The 22,828-nt window shown below is 48.1% G+C and overlaps 1 protein-coding gene across 3 annotated transcripts in view; it reads right to left on the reverse strand.

The window, feature by feature from the left end:
• ABCG4 (ATP binding cassette subfamily G member 4) overlaps positions 1-10,994 on the reverse strand; it is a 48,367-nt gene extending 37,373 nt beyond the window's left edge. For 2 of the 3 annotated variants that reach the window (XM_061592437.1, XM_061592435.1), the window contains exons 1-2: positions 10,365-10,994; positions 3,639-3,877 (exon numbers count right to left, since the gene is read on the reverse strand). In XM_061592437.1, the coding sequence (XP_061448421.1) occupies positions 3,639-3,867 (229 nt within the window). In that variant the 5' untranslated portion in view covers positions 3,868-3,877; positions 10,365-10,994. Of the gene's footprint in view, positions 1-3,638; positions 3,878-4,327; positions 4,443-10,364 lie in introns of all 3 variants that reach the window. The other variant, XM_061592436.1, reaches the window with a different exon arrangement.
• Positions 10,995-22,828: the final 11,834 nt, after the last annotated feature.

Here is a 22,828-nt window from a genome sequence, read left to right on the forward strand (position 1 = left end):
CATAGGTGCTCCACCCCCAGCATCTTCTGAGAATGTCCCATACCTAAACCCCTGGAGAGCTGCTGCCAGTCAGTGCAGGCAATACTAAGCTAGATGGACCAAGAGTGTGACTCTGGTCACATCCGCACCATACATTTAAAGCACATGGCTTCCCTAAGAGCTTCCATTCCCAGCACCCTTAACAAACTAGAATTCCCAGCATTCTTTGGGAGGGAAAACCATATGCTTTAAACGTATGGTGTGGATGCAACCTCTGTATAAGTCCGCTCCCGTTGTTTCTAATGGTTTCCAGTGCGGACTCTTCCTTGAGCCAAACACCCTCTGCTCTGCCCCTTGCTGGCGATGTCAACCCTGTAGGTCTTCCAGACCAAACATCTCCCTGTTGGCTCCGCTTTCCCTTCTGTTTTCCGGGGGCTGGTGACTGACCTCCCGCTAAGAAGAGCTCATTACGCCCAGCCATCACCTACCACCCTTCCCCGGCTTTCCACAGCACTGATTTATATGCGTGGAGCAAGATTGCCGCCTACGCAGGATAAGACTCCCCAGAGAGCTCAGAGAGAAAGAGAGAAAAAGATGCCCATGGCTGGGGCAGGAAATGGATGCTAAATTTAGCTCCTCGTCCATCACGTGATTGTCGCCTTGCACCAAGGCCTCGGTTCTTCAATGTACACTCAGCAGAGCAAGGCACACCTTCTGATGGGGAGTCCCCGTACATCCTGGCCCTGGTCTCAGATGCAGAAGTCCTGCCTCTGTAGTTTCACTTGCCATCATCACAGGCAGCAGGGCAGGGCAGAAAGACTATATCCCTATGTGGGACCAGGGGAGAGACGGAGCAGAGGATCTCCGGCCCTCCAGATGTTGCTGGTCTATAATTCCATCTTCCCTGACCGTTGGTCATGCTGGTTGATGGGAGTTGGAGCCCAGCAACCTCTAGAGGGCCACAGGTGCCCTGTCCCCAAATGATGGTCCCTCCCCATATAACAGTCTAATCCCCTTTTACAGCCGTCCAGGTTGGCATTTGTCATTATAGCCTGTGGGAGCAAATTCCATAGTTTAACCAGGTGAAGAAGAAGTCTTTCCTTTTGATTTTAGGTTGTTTGTTTTTAATGAAGTATTTGAAAACTCTTGTGAGCCATCCTGGGACCTTTGGGTGAAGGATAGGCCACACATAATGTATTTATTTATTAGATATATATCCCGCTCTTCCTCCCAGTAGGAGCCCAGGGTATCATCATACTTTGTCTGTCCTGAATCTCCCACCATTCCCCATTGGATCACCCAGCTGGATTCTAGGATATTGAGAGAGGGAGAAAAATGTCTTCCTATCTACTTTCTCCATGCTACACGTAACTGTATACGCCTCTGTCATGTTCTGAAACTTTTCCAACTCTGCATTATCCCTTTTGAGGTGAGGTGACAAGAACTGTACACACAGCATTTCAAATGCAGTTGCATCATAGATTTCTACAAAGGCATTACAATATTGATAATTTTATCCCTTTCCAAACAATCCTGCACATGGAATATGACTTTTGCACACACCAGAAGCCAGAGGACCGAAGAAGAAGAAGAAGAAAAGACAGCTTTGTTTGACAAATCCCTACCTCCCAACCTCAGTTCCCCCCACTGGCATGAGAGAAATAAACAACAGTCCACTTTGGAGATATGCTGGGAGAATAACACAGTGGGGAGTGTCTGGACCCAGATCTCCAAGGTCAAGTTCAACTTGATTCAAAAACAGTTGGCATTGAACTGAACAGAATGACTAACCCTAGCCTGGTGCCTCTTCCAGATGTTTTGAACTACAACTCCCATCAACCCCAGCCAGCATTGGCTTGGGCTGATGGGAGTTGTAGCATAAAACATCTGGAGGGCCCCAGGTTAGGTGGGCTGGAATACCACATCAACTGTGACCACATCAACTGGCAAGCTTACTCAATGCCCTTGTTTCCTAAGCTTAACACCGCTTGCTTTCCAGATATTTAGAAATTTGATAAGAATTGCAAATATTAAAATGCCCAGACTCAGTTTATTGACAGCTATAAGGCAGTAGCTGGGTGGATCTTCTGAGTTGGAGGCTGGCACTTGTGATGGGGGGCATGGAAGGAGGAAAGAACTTTCATATCTGCCAAGTTGTGAAAATCCTGGAAAATCCTGTTGCAGTTCCAGCCCCTTAGCTTGTAAAGGAGCTGAGCTATGTTGCAAAGTGATATGCATTAAACCAGCCATCTTGGCTACTGGACAGGTTATGGGCCAACTCTGTAATTTTATTTTCTGAGTTCAATGGGATTTACTCCCATTTTAAGTGCACACAAGATGGCAGCTTTAATTGACAATAACCTTGTTTACAAACTTCAATGAAGGTGAAACAAACTTACATTCATTATGGTTTCCCTAACTCTGCCCTATCGTCACTAATGAGAAATCGCTTGAGAGCAAAGCTGACTTGAGCTTAATTCACCACACAAAAAGCAGAGCACTGCAAAGTGCCATTCAGCTCCCCTGCATGCATGACAAGTTTTAAAGGGCTTTCAAAGCTAAGGTGATAACTTCAATACATTGGATCTGCTAGACAGGTGTAGTCTAAAGTCCTGCAAGATTTGCTTGCAAGACCTTAGAGTCAAACTAATCTAGACTTTAAATTCAAGCAAATCTATCAAAGCCTCTAAGTTCTCTCATCTCCTCCTTTGCAGACTCCTTTCCCAGCAAACTAGGCAGGAGATTACTGCATTTTACAAGGAAGAATCACGTTTGTAATTACTGTCAAGCCTTTGCAAAAATCTCCCTTCCCTGAGGATTTCAAAAGTTAGCAGTGGTGCTTTTGCCGATTCTTTTCCCTGCCTCGCCGTCCTCAGTTTCCAGTCCCCTCTCTTACTTCCACACAAGTTACCAATGCTCTCTGTTTCTGATGTTCAGGTGCAAGCACCATGCTTACATGGTCAAAATGGCACCATCCACTCACACAAAAGGGAGGCACCAGCAGGTTTGAGGGAATCCTAAGATGTGCAGAAATATTTTTAAAAATCAGAGGGAGAATCCCAAGATAGGAATGCCAAAACAGCCCCATGAGGACTGAGTATACTCGGTGAGCATGTAGTGCAGGATGACTGACCGTTGGGGCAGGGACATGGAACAGGGTAACATGGGGGAGGACACAGCTGACGAGCAGTGAACAGAAGCACTCCCTCCAAGCTGCAATATTTTGTTGCAGGTCCCACGCTTTTTCTGTATCACTCAACCAAACAGTGAAGCCTCTCAGTTCACATTCGAGGAAGAACGAGAAGCCTCGCACAAGAAATATGTCCTAAGTAGTTAACAGGCAGGCCAGGCTGTGCCTGTGATTCAGAGGCAGATGCAGCTTAGTATGCACATTAGTCACCATTTTCCACACATTTCTTCCTATTATATGCCTGCTTTAAAAGGGACACCAGCAAATTGTATCTATGGCACATACACTTACACATGTGGAAGTGTATGCATGCGCATATGCTTGCAAGCACAGAGCCGTAAAGGCGCAGGGAAGGAAGGACTAGGGGAACAGCAGGCGTGCAAATAAATGCCAGCCTCCAGACAACAGGCCCGGGAACAAGCTACTCCAGGATTTGAGCCAAAGTGCATTGCTTGGAAGAACCCCCTACCTCTCTTCCGCCACCAGGAGCCCTCGCGGACAGAATATGACACGTCAGCAAATTCGATGTCCACGGCCGAGCGCTTGGGCAAGTGGGAGAACCGCTGGGCATCCGTGATGTGGTTCTCCACCTTCTTCAGGTGGGTGGTCAGGAGGGGAGCGTCCTGCGAGCCGGCGTTGCAAACGGGGTCCTCCAGGGCGATGGAGACACATGTGGGGTCGAGGCTCTTCTCAGCCATCGCCACCAAACTGCAGGCAAGGAATGGATGGAACAAGAGGCTGTCAGACTGGAAGGCTCCCCTCCTCGCTCTCTCGCTCTCACACACACACCAGACACTTTGAAGAAATCTGGGTGAATTCAATCTAGAAGGGCCATCGCTCAGTGGTAGATCACCTGCTGCGCATGCAGAAGTCCCCAGGTTCAGTCCCCAGTATCTCCAGGTAGAGCTGGAAAAGACTCTTTGTCTGAAATGCTGGAGAGCTGCTGCCAGTCAGTGTGGACAATACTGAGCTGGACGGGCCTACGGTCTGACTCTGTTTAAAGCAGCATCCAATGCTCTTAGCCAGTGCTGACGACACTCACCCCTTTGTGTGAATGGAGGATCCAATCGCAGGGCCAACTGCACAACCTGCAAGCCTGATAGTGCCACAACAGAGATGCCCATTCCCCCTCTCCCCAGGATAACTCCTCCCACTTACGCTTGGCAGATCTTGCCCTTAGAATTAGTCCGCTGCCTGTTAACCTCTCAGGAATCGCCCCAGTGCATGGTCCGAAGATGGCTGAATGGGAGGGGTCTCCAACTGGCGGTGGCGCCTGGATCCCGCAACGGCCAATCCCAGGACAAAAGAAGGAGAGCAAACAATGGTTGAGCCTTGACTGGCCATCATCCAGCCTCTTCTCAAAGCAGCTACTCAGCCAAAACTAGTTACTGGCCGTGGATATGAAAGTGCACTCAGGGAGTACTAAACCTGCATGAAGCTCTCAGGAGTATGCATACACATCACGTGAGACTGCTGAATACCGAGCCAGACCACTGATCCAATTATGTCTACTCTGACTGGCAGCAACTGTCCAGGGTTGCTGGCAAGGGTCTTTCCATCCATACGAACTGGCCCATCCACTGGCCCATCTAGTCCAGCATCCTGTTCCCACAGTGGCCAACCAGATGCCTGTGGGAAGCCTAAAATCAGGACTTGAGCACAACAGCACTTTCCCCTCCTGCGGTTTCCAACCAGTGGCACTCAGAGGCAACAGTGGGAGCAGAATACAGGCATTTTGGCTAGTAGCCATGGATATCTTCCTTGAATGTGTCTCATGCTCTTTTAAAGCCACCCAAGGTGGTGGCTGTCACTACCACTTGTGGAAGCAAATTCCATCGTTTTAACTCTGCACTGCTTGAAGCAGCACTTTCCTCTGGCTGTCCTGAACCTCCCAACATTCAGCTTCATTGGATGGGCCTGACATCTCTCTAACCTGAGATGGCTAAGACTAAACATGGGACTTTCAGCATGCAAAGCATGTCCTCCACCACTGAATTATGGGCACGGGTGGGTTTTTTTTGGTCACAGTACTCACCAGTACAGAGTACCATCGCTTCTTTTTTTGCTGCTCATAGCAACCATTTTGTGATGGCATCTACGGCACTTTTATCAATATATGAGTACTGGCACCTTTTTTTTTTTTTTTTTTACAGAAAAAAAGCACTAGTGATGGGCCAATGTTCCTCTCCACATAGAGATACCCCCCCACTCCTATGCCCCCTCCCACTGTGGAGCTGAACTCTGCCTCAGCACCAGGGGCTCAAAAGCCGGCAGTCGCTTACTTAGTGTTTCAATAATGCATGGCCCTCCTATCCTTTCTGCTGCCTCCTGGGCCCAACTCCTAGGCTGAGGCAGCAGAACAGAAATGGTCCCTTGCCTCCCGCGGCGCCCACCCCCACCCCACCCTCATCAGATTTTCCTCTGCCAAGGAGGGAAAAGGGCAAATGGCTGAGTCCATTCCTCTGCAGAGACGTAACAAAGAGATCATGGCCCCATCTGCATTATGTATTCGAAACACTACGATATCCTTTTAAACAGTCGTGACTTCCCTCAAGGGGACTGCAGCTTGCAAAGGGGGCTGCGAATTGTCAGGAGACTCCTATTCCCCTCCCAGAGCTAAAATTCCCAGAGATCCCTGGGAAGAGGGATAGATTGTTGTAGCTCTGTGAGGAGTCTGAATAGGAGTCTCCTAGCAACACTCAGAACCCTTCACAAACTACAGTTCCCAGGATTCTTTGGGGAAAGCCATGGCTGTTGAAAGTGGTATGATTCTGCTTTAAATGTAAGGTGCAGATGGGCCCATTTTCACCTTACCCTTCCTCCAAGGTGCTCAGAGCAGCTTACATTTGCCTGGTTCCCAGGTGGTCTCCCATCCAAGCAGGTTGCATGGCCAGACTTGCCAGAAGTATTTAAGGCCGCACAACTGCACCATACGTTGAAAGCAGTATTAGACACAGCTACTTTTCCCAGAGGTCCCCTGGGACGAGAGACTGACAGTTCAACAACTCTGCGAACATTAGCTCTGTGCGGGGAATAAGGGTCTCCTAACAACCCTCAGCGCTCTTTATAAACTACAGCTCCCAGAATTCTTCGGGGGAAGCCGTGGCTGTTTAAAGTGGTATGACACTGCTTCAATGTCTAGCACAGAAGGGGCCTACGGGAAGGCCTACAAAGGCTGCAGGGAAGTCATTTTTGGAGGATGCGGCATCCTAGATTTACACCCTGATCCCCTTTGAAACATCTTGACCCTGATGCTGAGGCAGAGCAGCTCCTACATTTGGGGACCCCAGGTCCAGGGGCTGAATATGGCCCTTCAGGTCTCTCTGGCTCTCAAAACACACCCTCTTCCTAGGCATACTCCTCAACGGCTCGGCTCTGCACCCTCATTGAGTATTTTTGCCTGGCTCGAAGGTGTCCTTCAGCTCCGACACTGCTTCCTGCTTGGGAGGCATGTGCAAGTGTGTGTAGGAACCAGCCTCCCATACAAAGCGAACATTTACATTTGTTGCTTCACCACCACTAGCACGTGGCCTCAGATGGTTGGCCAGAAGGGACACGGCCCTCGGCATAAAAAAGATTCCCCATCCTGGTCCTGGATGATTGCCACCTAAGTGGGCCAAGACATTTTGCTGCCTGAGGCAATGGGCAAGATTGTGCCCACACTTATTCTTTGCACAGAAGTCGACTCACTTCAGCACTGGGTCCCTCTGTTGCTCCTCCACCTGCCCACTTGGGAGAAACCCACAAGCAGGACGTTTCCCAAGACTTTTAACCGATGGCATGTTTGTAATGTTTTCATATCCTCCACCTCACATGAGGGCAGCAGGCTGAGATTAGGAGGTGCAGCTCTTCCCTCCAGTACCTCACCACTTCCCAGCACCTGCCGCCTCAGGCAGACACCTCACTGTACCTAACCGTAGGGCCGGCTCTGCTTAAAATTTGCATATGCAAAGACACTGATGTGTAGGAATGAAGAAGGGGGCAAGTTTTCCCTCTTCTGGGAAAGTTAGCAATGGCCTCTTATCCCTCTCAACGCTAACATACAGACACACACAGAGTCAAGTTATCTTCCTCCTTGATGTAGTTTGAGCCGCTCTTGCAATGTGGGAGAGTCAGAATGGAGATGCAATAGCTGCATATCCACCAATTGTCCCTATTTAGACCTTTCCCCTCACCTCTCAGTGAAGACTGGTGGCTCCAATGTCAGTGGGGCAGTGAATCCACTCTGGGCATTAAACTGACCTTTTGAGGAGCTGTCCGAGGTGCTGAAAACACATTGGACACTGAAAACACCTTGGACAGCTCCTTGAAAGTTCAGACTAAAACCCAGAGCAGATTAACTGCCCCACTGGCACCAGAGCAATCAGTCTTCCACTACCTCCTGTCCTGGTACACATCTGTCTCTGTTTTTTGTCCATATTTCTGCTTTTCGGGGATGCCTTGTTAGCCTTTTGTTAGCATAAGTTTGTTTTTATTTAAAATATTTTCATCATATTATTATTTAAAGTATTTTTGACATCATCCTTGATTGCATTTTTAAAGGTGGCTCTCAACAATACAATTTAAAAAAGTAACAGCACAATAAATAATCCAGATAATAGTAAAGGGCAGAGCAAACGCTATCCAGCAGTCATTAAAAGCAATTCAAAGCCAGGGGAAATGCCCTGCTTGTGGGCTTCTCACAGGTAGTCTTGCAAAGGAGCAATAGAGCAGGCCATTCCTCCTCTGCCAGCCTGCATGAAATCCCATGGGCATGCAACCCCTGATCACCTATGGTGATCAACTGAGTTGTTAAATACAAGGCGGGCATAAATGGGGTAGCGCAGTGATCCTTAGTATTAAAACTGGGGCGTTACAATGGTGCCTTTCTAAAAATTTAACAACGTTCATATACAGTTTAATCAGGAAAATATATCTTTAAGTGGTTAGCATAAAATGGAATAAAATGTTCGTTAAAAACAGCAGCAAAACAGATTTTAAAACAGTAAGCGCAATAAAATGATTGTAGCCTAGCCTGCGCCAAGGGTAACAACAAGCTCTCATCCCTGTAACAAATCAAACGCAGAGCTAACTACTCGATCCAGATGCAGAGCAAAAAACGAAGTAGTGCCGGTTCCCAGTGCAACTGCACAACGAGTAGTACAGGAGCTCTGTGCACCATGCAAGGAGTCCGATGCGGGTGAAGAGGGTGTGCAAGCAAGGCAGAATGGGGGGGGGTAGGTTAAGCTCTGGAGGGCCTTTGTAGGGGAAATAAAAAAACCCTCTGCATCCCCTTAGAAAGAGGCAGCCTGTGCCCAACCCTACCTTCAGTTGTCAAGGCAAAGCATTAGCAATGCTTGATGCCAGCTTAGGATTGCTTGTGGGGACCCTGCCACAGAAGCCACCCTGGCCTCCTCTCCCCATCCTGCAGGCTTGGATTTAAAGATGGATTTTAGGGGGTTATATTAAGCAGACAGCATGTCGTGTTTCTGCCCTATGGGCAGGCAGAGAGACGCTGGCAGGACCCCGTTCCTCCTCTCTCCCCACCCCCAGGGCCCAGCCCACTCCGCTCACTCGCAATTCTTTAACCTACATTTCCCATCCCTGCAGCGTCCTGTGTAGTGGGATCATACAAAGCCGTCAGCAGAGAGAGGGAAGCAGGCTCATTCCCATGGATCACCTGGCAACTCTCCTTGGCATCACGAGCAAGGGGCATTGCCCGCTTCCTTGCAATAGCCTTCTCCCCCCTCCCTCTGCCACCCCCCAAAATAAAATGCAATCAAGACGTCTCCATACAGCCCCAACAGAAAAACATCTACATAACTCCACACCCGCATATATGCATTTTCCTGAACGCTTCTTAGAGCTGGGATGGAAAGACGGCTTGAGGAGTGGGTCAGCCTCCAAAAGACCCTCTCCCCACATGATTCAAACCACAGGTGATTATGTTTCAGGAATTTCTTTTCCTTCTGGTGAAGCCACCAAATGGCGTTAAAATGCACTGCTTATTTGCAACCTGATCTTGGATCTATTCAAGATCAGGCTGGTTAACCCTTTACTGTAAATCTTTCCTGGCTATTACTGACAGCTCATCACCTCCTTCCACCCCCCTGGAACCCTGAAAGAGTGCCCTCTACTGGAGGAGCTGTTTTAGATTTGGGCATCTTCCTCATATTTCTCTACCTTTAAAATACTTTATACGTATAGCCTGGTCCTATGCACGTTTCCTGGGAAGTAAAGTCCTACCAAGATAAACGGGGATTCCATGGATGCAGAGGACCAGATGGCAATAACTATCTTTAGATAATCCAAAGGCTGAAAACTCTGAAATAACCCCTCTCCCTTTTGGGTTGAGGGATACGTGGGAGTTGCAAGTCCCATTCCCTTCACTTCATATTTTAAAAAAGGCTTCCAGTGGAGGAAATCCTTTGGTGGGGGGAAACAGATGAACTTCTGAAGGTTTTTTAGGTCATCCAGACTACCCTCTTAAACCAGCCTCATTCAGCCATCGGCAGCACACACCTTCCATTACTCCCCACCCACCCACCAGTGCCAAGAATGAACATCATTCTCACAGTCTTCCAAATTATAGGATTGGCAGTGGCGGGGGCATTTCTAGGAAGTAAAACACACCGCAACCCCCTGAAGCTCACCCCAGACTTTTCACGTCCAAAAGCTTCTCAGAGCTGGGATGGGAAAATTAATCCCCTTGAAGGGCTCAGAATTCCACACTCATTCTCTCCCCCTCCCCACCACCCCAACACCCTTATGCTGCATCCAAAAGAGCATCCTGCAGAGAGGGGCAACTCTTCCACTGTAAAATCCTCCCCCCCCCATGCCGCTGCTCCAAACTGGCAGGCGCTTTCTAATATAAATGCCAAAAAGTTTGCTGCCCTGGAGATGGGGGGGGCAGTGTCGTCACCTGTGTTATCCAGGAAGGCCAGCCAGGCTGGTCCTCAGTTTCACCTTGATTTCAAAATAAATAAATAAATTCCAGCCTCCTCCTTCCTTACCCCATCTCTTCTTTTCCGCCCTTGGAAGTTGGGGGGGGAGATGCTGTTCCTATGCACATCCCCAACCTAACCTCAGTACAGTTCAAGCAAGACATGCCCCTCCCCCCCAATAAATAGCAGAGGGTTCTATTTGCAGCAGAGGCGGAGAGGAGTGTCAAAAGAGTCTACCTACTTCATCCCCCTCCCCAGCAGCTCAGACTCACCTCTCTCCCCCCTTTCCTTTTCTGCTGGCTCAGCCCCCTGGTGGGGAGGGGGCAGGCTCCCCTCTTCCTGCTGTGGCCGGCTCCTAGGTCCTGCCTGCTGCTGCTGCTGCTGGCCCCCAAGCTGCAGACATGGGTGGGGGCTCAGGGTTTCCCCACCCCTCCTTTTGCAGCGGCGGAGGAGGAGCAGCAGCTTTCTCCTTCTGGAGACAAAAGGGAGGGATGCTGCCGCCGAGGTAGGGGCGCTGCTTGCCTCTCGCCAGGAAGGATGCTGTGATGCTGGGCAGGGCAGGGCCCAGCCGGGCAGCCAAGGGACTGCAGACAAAAGGAGCTTCAGCGCCTGCAACCCTCCCTCTCCATCACTGCCGCCGAGAAGAAGCAGGAGTCCGGGGGGTGGGAGAGGGAGACAAAAGCGCGCCCCCTCCCCGCTTTTCCTCAGCCAAGCAGCGCCCTAGGAGCGGCGGCAGCAGCCCCCCTGCCCCGGCTGCAGAGGGATCCTCGCTCTTTCTCCATCTGCCGGCGGCGGCGGACTCCTGCGCTGTCCAGGTTCATCCCCTCCTTGCTGAATGTCACAAGCAGCAGCAAAGGCGGGCGGGCAGGCGGGGGGAGCGGGGAGGATGCCTGGGCCGGCCTTCCCAGGCAGGTTTCTGCTTTCTCAGCTCGCGTAACAGCTTCCTTTAAAGGGCCAGCAGATTTATGCTCCCAAAAGGGGCGGGAGGCGTGGGGAGAAAGAAATGGCACTGCACCAGCACTCCAACAGGCCATTGGGACGCTCCCTCGCCTCCTGGGGGCGCTACCGCTCTCGCCCTCCAAACAAACAAACAAACAAACAAATAAGAGCTGCAAGTTTCTAGTCCTGTGGAGAGGACCAGATCCGTTGCCTTGGCCTCCACTTTTTCAGTTCTTCTTTGATTTCTTACCTGGCCTTCACCATGAGGCCCCAGGGCAGGTTACAACAATTTAAAATTTTAAATATTAATATTAAAAAACAAACTACAATCAAGAGAATCAGGTGCACCATAGGATGGATGGATGGATGGATGGATAGTCAGTCAGTCAATGGACTTTCAGAGTGAAAGGTGAGTCAACCACTGAGAAGACTCTTCTCAGTAGCTAACACTCTCCTCTTTCATGCTCATTGACTCCTACAGATGTCTGTTATTGTGGGAGAAGGCATTAACAAAGATGTCATTCTCAGCGCAGCAGCAAAAAAGGGGGGCGTGGCTTTGACTATCATGAAGGGACCCTGCACTTCTGAATTTGCCACTCCACTACTGATTGTGCAAAAAGATCCCACAGGCAGGAGCAGAAAAGCTGGGTCATTCACACACATCCAACACTTGTAGACTGCGACATACAGCGATGACTTGCATGTGTGAATGGACGGGCCCAGATACGACACCTTCGCTAGAATTTTCATGATCCCTTCAAAGCACTATGCTCTCCAGTGCGGTCACTAGGTTCACACATGGAACTGGGGGTCATCAAGCATCTAGTCAGTAACTAAGTGCAAGGAAAGCAAGGGGCATTGTACATCCAGCTGTGGAAGGACATCAAAGGGGGAAGAAACAAGCTGCTTCAGAAGCCATAGAGTAGCTCAGTCAGTCCATGTGGGTCACAGAACCAGGCAGGTCCATTTTTAGAAGGCACATTCATATAATCAGAGGGCAGAGCAGTGCAGAAATGGACAACTGAAATGATCAAGGTGCTGGAAAGGAAATTATCCTATTTGTCATATCCTATTTCATTATATTGCTGAGAGCCGGTTAGATTAGGACTGGCAAGACCCCAGGTTCAAATCCCCACACAGCCAAGAAGCTCACTTGGGTAACCTTAGTCCAGTCACTCTCAGCCTAACCAATCTCCCAGGGTGGTTGTTGAGGATAAAAATGCTGCATGATGCATGGATGGCAGGTGGAACGTAAATAGGACATCCCCCCTCTCCTCAGCCACCCGGCAGTCTCCTCCCCTAAATGACTCCGCCCATCTCCCTTTTCTGCAACACGCCTGCCCCCAGAACTCCTTCCCCAGACAGTTATGTCATGCTGCCTCTCTCCCTTACTTCAAAAACTATCTTTTCCATGTGTCCTTTGGCTTATCTTTTGAACCCCTTAATCCCCACTGTAACAAATCCTTGAGGAAAATGTGTAAAAGCATTTGCCCATATCCTTCCCTCCTCACCCTTGTTTAACCTTCTGCTTAGTCCTCTACCCCCCTCCCCCGCCCTTTGTAGATTGTAAGCTCCTGGAGAGCAGAGACCGGTCTACTTGTCTCATTCTGTAAAGCTCTCTAACTCTGTACTCTAAAAGGTGCACCACATAAATAAGAAAATTTGAGGCCTCAGTTTCCCCAGTGGGCCTTTTGCTAGGCTCTTGCTATCCCTGTGCGAGTCATAGGCTACCCTCAGCAACACCACCTTGCCTGGAAGACAAAAGGCATTTGGAAAAATGAGTGGCATTAATGGCTCACCATCTGCTGCCAGCCTTTCCCTGGGCTGTTAAGAAAAAAGGGCGGCTAGGAGGAAGCTGGGCGATGTGAAGAATAACAATTAGCGAGTAAACCAGGAGCATATAAACCAGGGGTCAAATGTAGCCTTCCAGCCCTCTCTATCCCGCCTCCATAACCCTTCACCTCAAGCTATGCCCCTTCTGCCTAGGCCACACCCCTCACTGGTCCTGTTTTGCACCTCAAACATTTTAGCTTGGCTGCAATATGCCCTTGAACCCTGGTCAGGCTTCTTGCTTGCCTCGATGGAGGATGGAGAAGTATGCGCGAGTGTGTGTGTAGAAACTAACTTACTGCACAAAAGTAAACTTAACATTCATTACTCCGCCCCTTCTGCATCTGGCCCCGCCCACCATGGGTATATAGCCCTTGGGCTGGAAAGGGTCCCCTTGTCTTGAGGTAAACGGAGGCAAGTGCCTCATACTGAGTCTGATCCTCAGTCCATCAGGCTTGGGATTGCCTGCTCTGATGGGCAGCATCTCTGCAGAGTCCTCCCCATCCCCTGCTGTCTAGTTCTCCTAACTCAGGCGAAGCTATGGCCCTCCAGATGTTTCTGAACTCCAACTCCCACTGGTCCCAGCCAGGAGAGCAGGGCTGGCATCAGCCAACTGCAGGCCCTGCTGCCCCTGTCTGTGTGCGTGCACACATACACTTAAATATTCCCTAGTTGCGCCACCTTGAGCATCAGCGCACATGCCTGCCATCACCCAAGATGGCAGGCATGCACACTCACATGCGAGATTTAAGCATGTTTAAGTGCCTGCTGGCTGCATGCACATGCAGGGGTGATGTCAGCTGGTTCAACAGAGCTCCTGCTCCGCAATCCACGTCTCCGTCTGGTCGCGGCCCGTGACCCAATGCTGGCAGGAGCGCCACCCTCCCAGTGGCAGGGCCCCTCAGCCAGTGGCCACCCGCTGGCTCTGGGCCTGCAGGAGATCCAGTGGTCAGGGCTGATGGGAGCTGTAGTCCAACAACATCTGGAGGGCCACTGGTTCTCCATCCCTGATCTAACCTGGAAATGGTGGGGACTGAACCTGCAACCTTCTACATGTGAGGAATGCATTCCGAGCAGCAGGGGCCCATGGTGAAGACAGCCCGAGGGCTGTGTGTGGCAAGCAATAGGAGGTCAGCGTGGAAGGGAGCAGGATGAGGAGGCAGCCATGGATAGATAGACATCAAGGGAACCCAGCCATTTTTAAACATGCTGAACACCCCCTCCCCCTTGCAGGTCACTGCCACAAGGTGATTTCCATTCCAGTGTGCAGCATGAATGCACCCTCTTGTGGTGAGAGCAGAGATTTACCATGCCAGAACAAACTACTGGCAATCAGGGAGCCACTGCAGTCACCTCCAGACTGTTAGTATTTTGCAGGAAGTATTAAACTGCATAACGGGAAGTGTAGTTTTTTGTGAAATTAAAGTGGATTAAAGCATACTGTCACCCTTGCATAACAAATCCACTTTTTTGCAGTTAGGAAAGTGACAGGGAAATGTAGTAAAAAAAAGGGTTGGATAAAGAAATGATTGATGGGAAGATGTAGAACCTCCCTGCCAGTGCCAGCAAATCAAGATCGATACAGAATGAATACTCCATAAAGACTGGATATAATCTAACCTCCAAGCTTTGTGCAAACAAAACAGGATAAATGTTCAATAAATAGGTTGTCTGGGGGAGTCCACAGATGTATTTTACAAATCTTACCCAAATTCACCTGGTAGGATTGTGCTCGACATGTCCTTTTTCTGTCTAGTGCCATCTTGTGTTGGCAAGCAACAACCACCTGTCCAAATGTAATTGCTTCTGTGCAGTGGTGGTTCCATGTCAGTGGGGCAATGGAATCCACTCTGAGTTTTAGTCTGAACTTCCAAGGAGCTCCACTGCTTCTGTGTATAGGAAGGAAACAGTTCCAACATTCTCTTACACACCAGAGTAACCAAGGAACAGAAGGGACTTCACAGACCACAAGTGTGGTACAGTCTTGGCCTAGGACTTGGGATACCAAGGTTCAAATCTTGCCTGCCCCCCACCTCAGCCACAAAGCTCACTTGCGCCAGTTACCCTCGTTCAGTCTAACCTATCTCAAAGGTCTCTTGAGCGAATGACGGCCCCCTCCAGGTTGGTGGTTTTTTTTGTGTGCGTTCGGCAACATGTCATTGATGCAATAACATTGCATTAGTGGTGGGCTTATACTGGACTGTCCGTACATCATTCCGCTTTATTAATTGTTCTGCAATGCATCCCTAATGTTACTGCATGATTGCCATCTGGAGGAGCACCCTCGTCTTGCAGCGCAACAGAAACTGGACAAAAGAAAAATAGCACAGAACATTTACAGTATCAAAATGTACAGAATGTAGAGTATTTATTTATTTATTAGATTTATAACCCGCCCTTCCTCCCAGTCGGAGTGAGGGGACATACACTTTACTGGAAATGAAGAAAGTTTTCCTCCCTCACTCATAACACTAGAAATCAGGGACAATGAATGAAGCCAAATGTTGGAAGATTCAGGACGGACAAAATAAAGGACTTGTTCACTAAACTATGGAATTTGCTCCCACAAGGGTCAGTGATGGCCCCCATCTTGGATGGCTTTAAAAGGGGATTAGACAAATTCCCGGAGAAGAAGGCTCTCAATAGCTCCTGCCCACGAGAGCTATGTTCTACCTCCACGGTGAGAGGCAGCACAATTAGTAGCTGGGAATCACACGTGGGGAGACAGCTGTTGCACTGACGTCTTACTTGTGGAGTTCCTATAGGAGGCATCTGGTTGGCCATTGTGAGAACAGGCTGCTGGACGAGATAGACCCTTGGTCTGATCCAGCACGGTGAGTGTACCTCTTTACTTTCTCTGCCCCCCTCCTCCGGAGTGAATGAGAAATATGGACTGCTGAAATTTTGCTGCAAAGACCTACAATTATCGTGTCATTATATATTTCCTCCCACTAGGTAGCGCCGCACTTCATTTTACCTGGGTGGAGTTAGGAGATTTTGGTTCTTGACTAAAAGACAGTAACGTCTTTGTCCTTGATGGTTCAGCCCCCCCCCCATGTCTTCCAGTGACAGTCAGGCTTGTTCCACAGCCCTGACTACTGGGCTGTGTGCTTGCAGGGACCCAGTGGTGGTAGCAGGGAGGGTTCCAATGCATTTCTCTGTGTGTGCAATGCCTCCCCCACTGAAGGGATCTTTGCAAGATACAACCCCCAGACACATCCTGCCCTGGCTTAATGATGACCAATTTGCTAGTTAGAGACATAAAGCTTCACTCAGTATGCATTTAACATACACCAGCTCCCTGGGCTTGCTGTCGCTCACAGGCAGAAGCACTGCAAAGTGGAGCATGATATGGATGATTCCCTTGCGGGGTCTTTTTAACACAGCCACAGCTCTTTGAAAAGGTAGCCTCCAAGCATTGTAATGTGTAAGCATGTTTTTGCAGCATTAACCTGGCAAAATTCCCAGCCTTGCCTCCCAGCTCCTTTGCTTGCTTCACTTCCCTTATCCCCCCCCCATGCTTCCTCTTCCTGTCTGGGAGCTAGCACAAAGCACCCCAGAATCTTCAAGAAAATGCCCCCCCCCCCCAGGAGCCAGGCAGCTGCTGGAGCCAGCATTTAATGTCTGGAAGGAAGGAAAGAAAGAACAGTGAGGAACCCCTAGAGAGTTTGCTTCTCACACACTCTGCCTCTGGAGGGTTTATTCAAAGGGGAGCATCCAACGAGTAATTAATTTTGCTTCTTACATGAAAACACAATAGTTTTTGACACAAGCTATTTTGACTTTTTAGGGGTGGACACACAAGCACAGAGAAAAGGGGTGGAGGTGGCTTGCTTTTTTGGAGGTACTGCCCAGCTCTGTTCCCAATCCCAGCAGCACTAAGCCTTAGTTTAGGGTAGGGCCGGCCCTACTGTTAGGTAGAGCAAGGATAAGGAATCTTTTTCATTCTAATGGTTGTCTTCCCCGGTGGGCAACCTGATGGGGCCCTGTGCCAATAGTGAACACGTATCACAAGCAAGAAAAGAAACACAAATATAATTTAAAGCAATATCAGTGTTTAATGGGATGGATGTGTCATCTCCTGACTTCAACCCCAAATCCACAAACATGCCATAGACCACCTGAACGAAGCGCACCAACTGCAGTTTGGAAGCCCTGAAATAAGCACATGTCTAGGACTCTAAAAAAACCCAGTCCTTGAAAAACCATCTTGATGCCCCCCCTTGATGCTGGCACCACTTGTAACACGACCTAAACGATGTCATCCACAACCCTAGGGGTTCAATCATCTCTTCGCCGTCCAACACGATTTATGTCATCACCTGTCAACATCCTTCTGTATTCTACATAGGACAGGCAGGTCAGTCTCCACACACTGGAAGAAATGGACACAAATCTGACATCATGAATGGCAATACTGAAAAGCCAGCAGGAGAACATTTCAGCCTCCCAGGATACTTTGGAACTGACCATCCTTGGATCAAGCAACTTCAAAGGGAGACTGCAACCTGAAACAATTGAATTGCAATTCATCAAGAAGTTCAGTGCCACCACTTGTGGGTTAAATAGAGATGAAGGATTTTTATCATGCTACATGTGTCAATTAGCTTACCAATGCCAGGATGACTGTGCTATCTATGACTGTTTCTTGAAAATGGTTCCCTGCCCCACTACAGGGGTAATCACTTCAGCAATGATCACCAATCTGCTGTTGTACAAGATTAGCCTATTTAACATACATTTACACCTCATTGTCACTGACTGTAATTTTTGCACCTCATTGCCATTTAGCTCCTACCTTACAATTTTTTCTTTATATACCTGCCTACTAAGATTTCATTTCATGTATCTGATGAAATGGACTTGAGTCCAAAAGCTTATGCAATAATAAATTTGTAAATCTTTAAGGTGCCACAAGACTCTCTTGATTGTTTACAGTAAAAGTGGCATTGAACTTCTTGATGAATTGTAATTCAGTTGTTTTGAGCATGTATAGAGTGCCTCCATCCATCACCACGTAATAAAAACCAGCTGTCAACATCTCAGATCAGTGCAGGGTACTACTACATAGTTAAAAAGATTTGAGACATGGCCCATAGAAATAAATTTTCATAGATTAATTTATATGCATGGATTAAAATTTAAATTCTAAATTTGCAAGAAGTCAGGCATGATAATTTCCCATCCAGATAATCCCAGATAAATTCTTCAATTAATTTGCACTCTGTTTTATATCATTCTTCTTTGATTCATTGACCCCTAATTAATTCCCAATACATCCTGCTTCTGATCAATTAAATCGCCCTTCAATAGTCCCCACTGATTAACCCCCTCTAAAGCAAATTTTTAAATTAATTTATTCTCCCAAATTAATATCAGGCACCTTCTGGTTTAACTTTTAAATGCTTGCTGAAAACCTCTCTGCTCTGCCAGGCTTATGCAGGCAATTAAGATGATGCCTTTTTGAAATAGTTGATCTTTGTTTTTACTGTATTTTTAATGGTTTTTACTGTACGTTTTTTTTAGTCGTAAACTGCTTTGATGGTTTTAAATGAAATAGCTGTATACAAACATTTATAAATAAAAATAAATATCATACAGTGTCGAAGATCACCCTCCCCTGACATTCAATTTCTGCCAAGCTCATCACCACCTAGAAACAGTTGCATACAAATTTGGAGGTGGGGTGGGTGGTTAGTGATCCCCGTGGGTCAGTGTGTGGTAGGGAGTAAAGGATTTCCTGGCCCCAGGGCTGTTTTCTTGGCATATTAAAGGTCCGGTGTGTCTGTGGTTAAGGTGTACCCCCACTCCTCAATTCCTCACTCCCCCAAGGCTCTTCACAGCTGTCTTATGCCGTAATCACTCAGGGCTTACCCACATGGGAGCATTACTTCATACTAAAGACACTTTTTACCTCTGTTTCTATTTGCACCATCCACAATAAGGGCTCAGTGCCAGTTGCAAACAGTGTTTTCTATTCACACTGAGGGGAAGGATCAATCACGAAGTTTCCTAATGACCACGCCCTCTAATTTAATATTTCCACTCCCTCTGGTAGCTTGGCAGCTGAGTATGCTTCAGTAGGTTCCTTTAAAAAAAACCCAGAAGTGCAAATATCTGTGTTTTTCCTGGCAGGATACAGCTGAAATGCAAAGCTTTGTCTGAGCAGTGTTATGCTTTTGCTCACAAGTAGGAGAAAAAGAAAATAAAGGCACTGTTTGCAGCGACATAAAAAAGGCGAGCAGAATGGAGGAGAGCAGCCGGAAGTTGCTTGTCAGCCTACAGGAAATAAAATAAACGAAGGGGGGGGGAGGGAGTGGGTGTGAGTTTACACTTTCACCAAGGTCACAGAGATTAGAAAACAGGTGGCTTCAGAAAATGCTCTCAGCTCCTAGGAGCCTTCATCGTGCAGCGAAAGCAAGGAAGTACTAGAGAATCCTCAGACAAGTATGTTCCTGCCCACCTCTCTTATATTTAAGGATGGGTGGACAAGATTAAGGCACAGTGACTACAGTATGCCATTGCCTCTGCATACCTGAGATATGTAGTCTGCTGTTGCTTTCATCTGCCTGGTTTGTATCCTGATATGCCTAGCTTGTTTAAGAGGGATGCCTAGCCTGCTTCTGAGATATGTCAAGTCTGCTCCTCTTATGTATCCTGAATCATGTCTAGAATGCCTGATGCTGCATTCCTGTACTGACTTCTGGATTGTCTGCCTGAAAAATGGTATATAAATGCCTTAAAGAAATATAACAAAAAATAATGTTCATTAAAAAACCCAGCCTTCAAGTCCTGAGTCTGCTTCTCTAGTTGGGAGCCAGGACACTGACCACTGTCCATGCTGGCTGTGGCTTCTCAACTTCGTCCATATATTCTACCCCTGCCCTGCACAGTATCTGGCAAAGAAGCAAATATTATTTTCTCTGCAGTTTGAATGGATCTGGGCCACTGCAAGGCCGTTTGGCAATTGCTTCAGCTTGGCCGAGCCCATGGGGGAAGGTAAAACACCTTCCTCCCCAAATTCTGTCTCTCCCTTGAAAGGGAAGGGTTGAAGCAACAGATTGCTTTTGCTTTCCTGTCTCTGGAAGACTCCCTGGAAGGAGAAGTCCCTTACTTTTTGCGAAAACAAGACCAGGAGCAGACTGGGGTACAGATCATGAACTGGTTGTCCCCAACAGCCTCTCCATGTTACAGATGATCTGCCAGCAATAAGCAATACCCTTTTCTGTCTTCTGAAAACCTTACAATACCACCAGGCCTGGAAGTCCACAGCAGCAGCGATACAGAGAGGGGTTTCCTAAACCAATTGGGGTTGGGTGGCTGGGCATTGCTTCTCTGGGAATCTAGACAAGACGGTAAGGTTTCACAGGGTAAATTTTTGGGTTTCAAGACCCAGGACCAGGCAGAGGACCAGATACTCCAGCCACGCAAATGTTAGATACGTGTCCGCACATCTCTGTATCACCTGTACAGGCAGGCAAGTAAGGGCCATCCCCGTTCAAGGACACATCCCACCCAGACAAAAACCCTTGAAGTGCAGAGAGCCAGGCTGGTGAGCAGCGTGGCCTGGAAAGGAGGCATGACTGGAGAGGCCAGGAGGACCATATTTGGCTTCCAGGTCTTATTCCCACCCCTGGAACATAAGAAGCTGCCATAGTGAGTCAGACCATTGATTCATCTAGCTCAGTATTACCTACACTGACCGGCAGTGGCTTTCCAGGGTTTCTGGCAGGGATCTTTCCCAGCCCTACCTGAAGATGCCAGGGATTGAACCTGGGACCTTCTGCATGCAAGGCAGCTGCTCTACCACTGAACGACGGCCCATGCATGGAGTGTCATAGGAAGGAGCCACGGGCACGCTGCTCCCAGTAACGTGTACAGCTGTAATCCAAACCCTTTCTGCTTGGCTGGGATTGGGCAGAGGTACTAGTTTGCTCAGCCTTGTCAGCCTCCTCCCGCTAGGGGTGTAGTTGTCTGGGGTGCTGGGGAGTAAGACCTCTTGCCTTTTGGGGAGCAGGTCCCAGCAGGGTCCCTATGTCTCCAGCATCCTACAAGCCAACCAGCAAATAAGAACATAAGAACATAAGAAGAGCCTGCTGGATCAGGCCAGTGGCCCATCTAGTCCAGCATCCTGTTCTCACAGTGGCCAACCAGGTGCCTGGGGGAAGCCCGCAAGCAGGACCCGAGTGCAAGAACACTCTCCCCTCCTGAGGCTTCCGGCAACTGGTTTTCAGAAGCATGCTGCCTCTGACTAGGGTGGCACAGCACAGCCATCATGGCTAGTAGCCATTGATAGCCCTGTCCTCCATGAATTTGTCTAATCTTCTTTTAAAGCCATCCAAGCTGGTGGCCATTACTGCATCTTGTGGGAGCAAATTCCATAGTTTAACTATGCGCTGAGTAAAGAAGTACTTCCTTTTGTCTGTCCTGAATCTTCCAACATTCAGCTTCTTTGAATGTCCACGAGTTCTAGTATTATGAGAGAGGGAGAAGAACTTTTCTCTATCCACTTTCTCAATGCCATGCATAATTTTATACACTTCTATCATGTCTCCTCTGACCCGCCTTTTCTCTAAACTAAAAAGCCCCAAATGCTGCAACCTTTCCTCGTAAGGGAGTCGCTCCATCCCCTTGATCATTCTGGTTGCCCTCTTCTGAACCTTTTCCAACTCTATAATATCCTTTTTGACATGAGGCGACCAGAACTGTACACAGTATTCCAAATGCGGCCGCACCATAGATTTATACAATGGCATTATGATATCGGCTGTTTTATTTTCAATACCTTTCCTAATTATCGCTAGCATGGAATTTGCCTTTTTCACAGCTGCCGCACACTGGGTCGACATTTTCATCGTGCTGTCCACTACAACCCCGAGGTCTCTCTCCTGGTTGGTCACCGCCAGTTCAGACCCCATGAGCGTATATGTGAAATTCAGATTTTTTGCTCCAATATGCATAATTTTACACTTGTTTATATTGAATTGCATTTGCCATTTTTCTGCCCATTTACTCAGTTTGGAGAGGTCTTTTTGGAGCTCTTCGCAATCCCTTTTTGTTTTAACAACCCTGAACAATTTAGTGTCGTCAGCAAACTTGGCCACTTCACTGCTCACTCCTAATTCTAGGTCATTAATGAACAAGTTGAAAAGTACAGGTCCCAATACCGATCCTTGAGGGACTCCACTTTCTACAGCCCTCCATTGGGAGAACTGTCCGTTGATTCCTACTCTCTGCTTTCTGCTTCTTAACCAATTTCTTATCCACAAGAGGACCTCTCCTCTTATTCCATGACTGCTAAGCTTCCTCAGAAGCCTTTGGTGAGGTACCTTGTCAAACGCTTTTTGAAAGTCTAAGTACACTATGTCCACTGGATCACCTCTATCTATATGCTTGTTGACACTCTCAAAGAATTCTAATAGGTTACTGAGACAGGACTTTCCCTTGCAGAAGCCATGCTGGCTCTGATTCAGCAAGGCTTGTTCTTCTATGTGCTTAGTTAATCTAGCTTTAATAATACTTTCTACCAGTTTTCCAGGGACAGAAGTTAAGCTAACTGGCCTGTAATTTCCGGGATCCCCTCTGGGTCCCTTTTTGAAGATTGGCGTTACATTTGCCACTTTCCAGTCCTCAGGCACGGAGGAGGACCCAAGGGACAAGTTACATATTTTAGCTAGCAGATCAGCAATTTCACATTTGAGTTCTTTGAGAACTCTCAGGTGGATGCCATCCGGGCCCGGTGATTTGTCAGTTTTTATATTATCCATTAAGCTTAGAACTTCCTCTCTCGTTACCACTATTTGTCTTAGTTCCTCAGAATCCCTTCCTGCAAATGTTAGTTCAGGTTCAGGGATCTGCCCTATATCTTCCACTGTGAAGACAGATGCAAAGAATTAATTTAGCTTCTCTGCAATCTCCTTATCGTTCTTTAGTACACCTTTGACTCCCTTATCATCCAAGGGTCCAA

The sequence above is a fragment of the Rhineura floridana genome, chromosome 12, assembly GCF_030035675.1.
Source record: "Rhineura floridana isolate rRhiFlo1 chromosome 12, rRhiFlo1.hap2, whole genome shotgun sequence".
Lineage (NCBI taxonomy): Eukaryota > Metazoa > Chordata > Lepidosauria > Squamata > Rhineuridae > Rhineura > Rhineura floridana.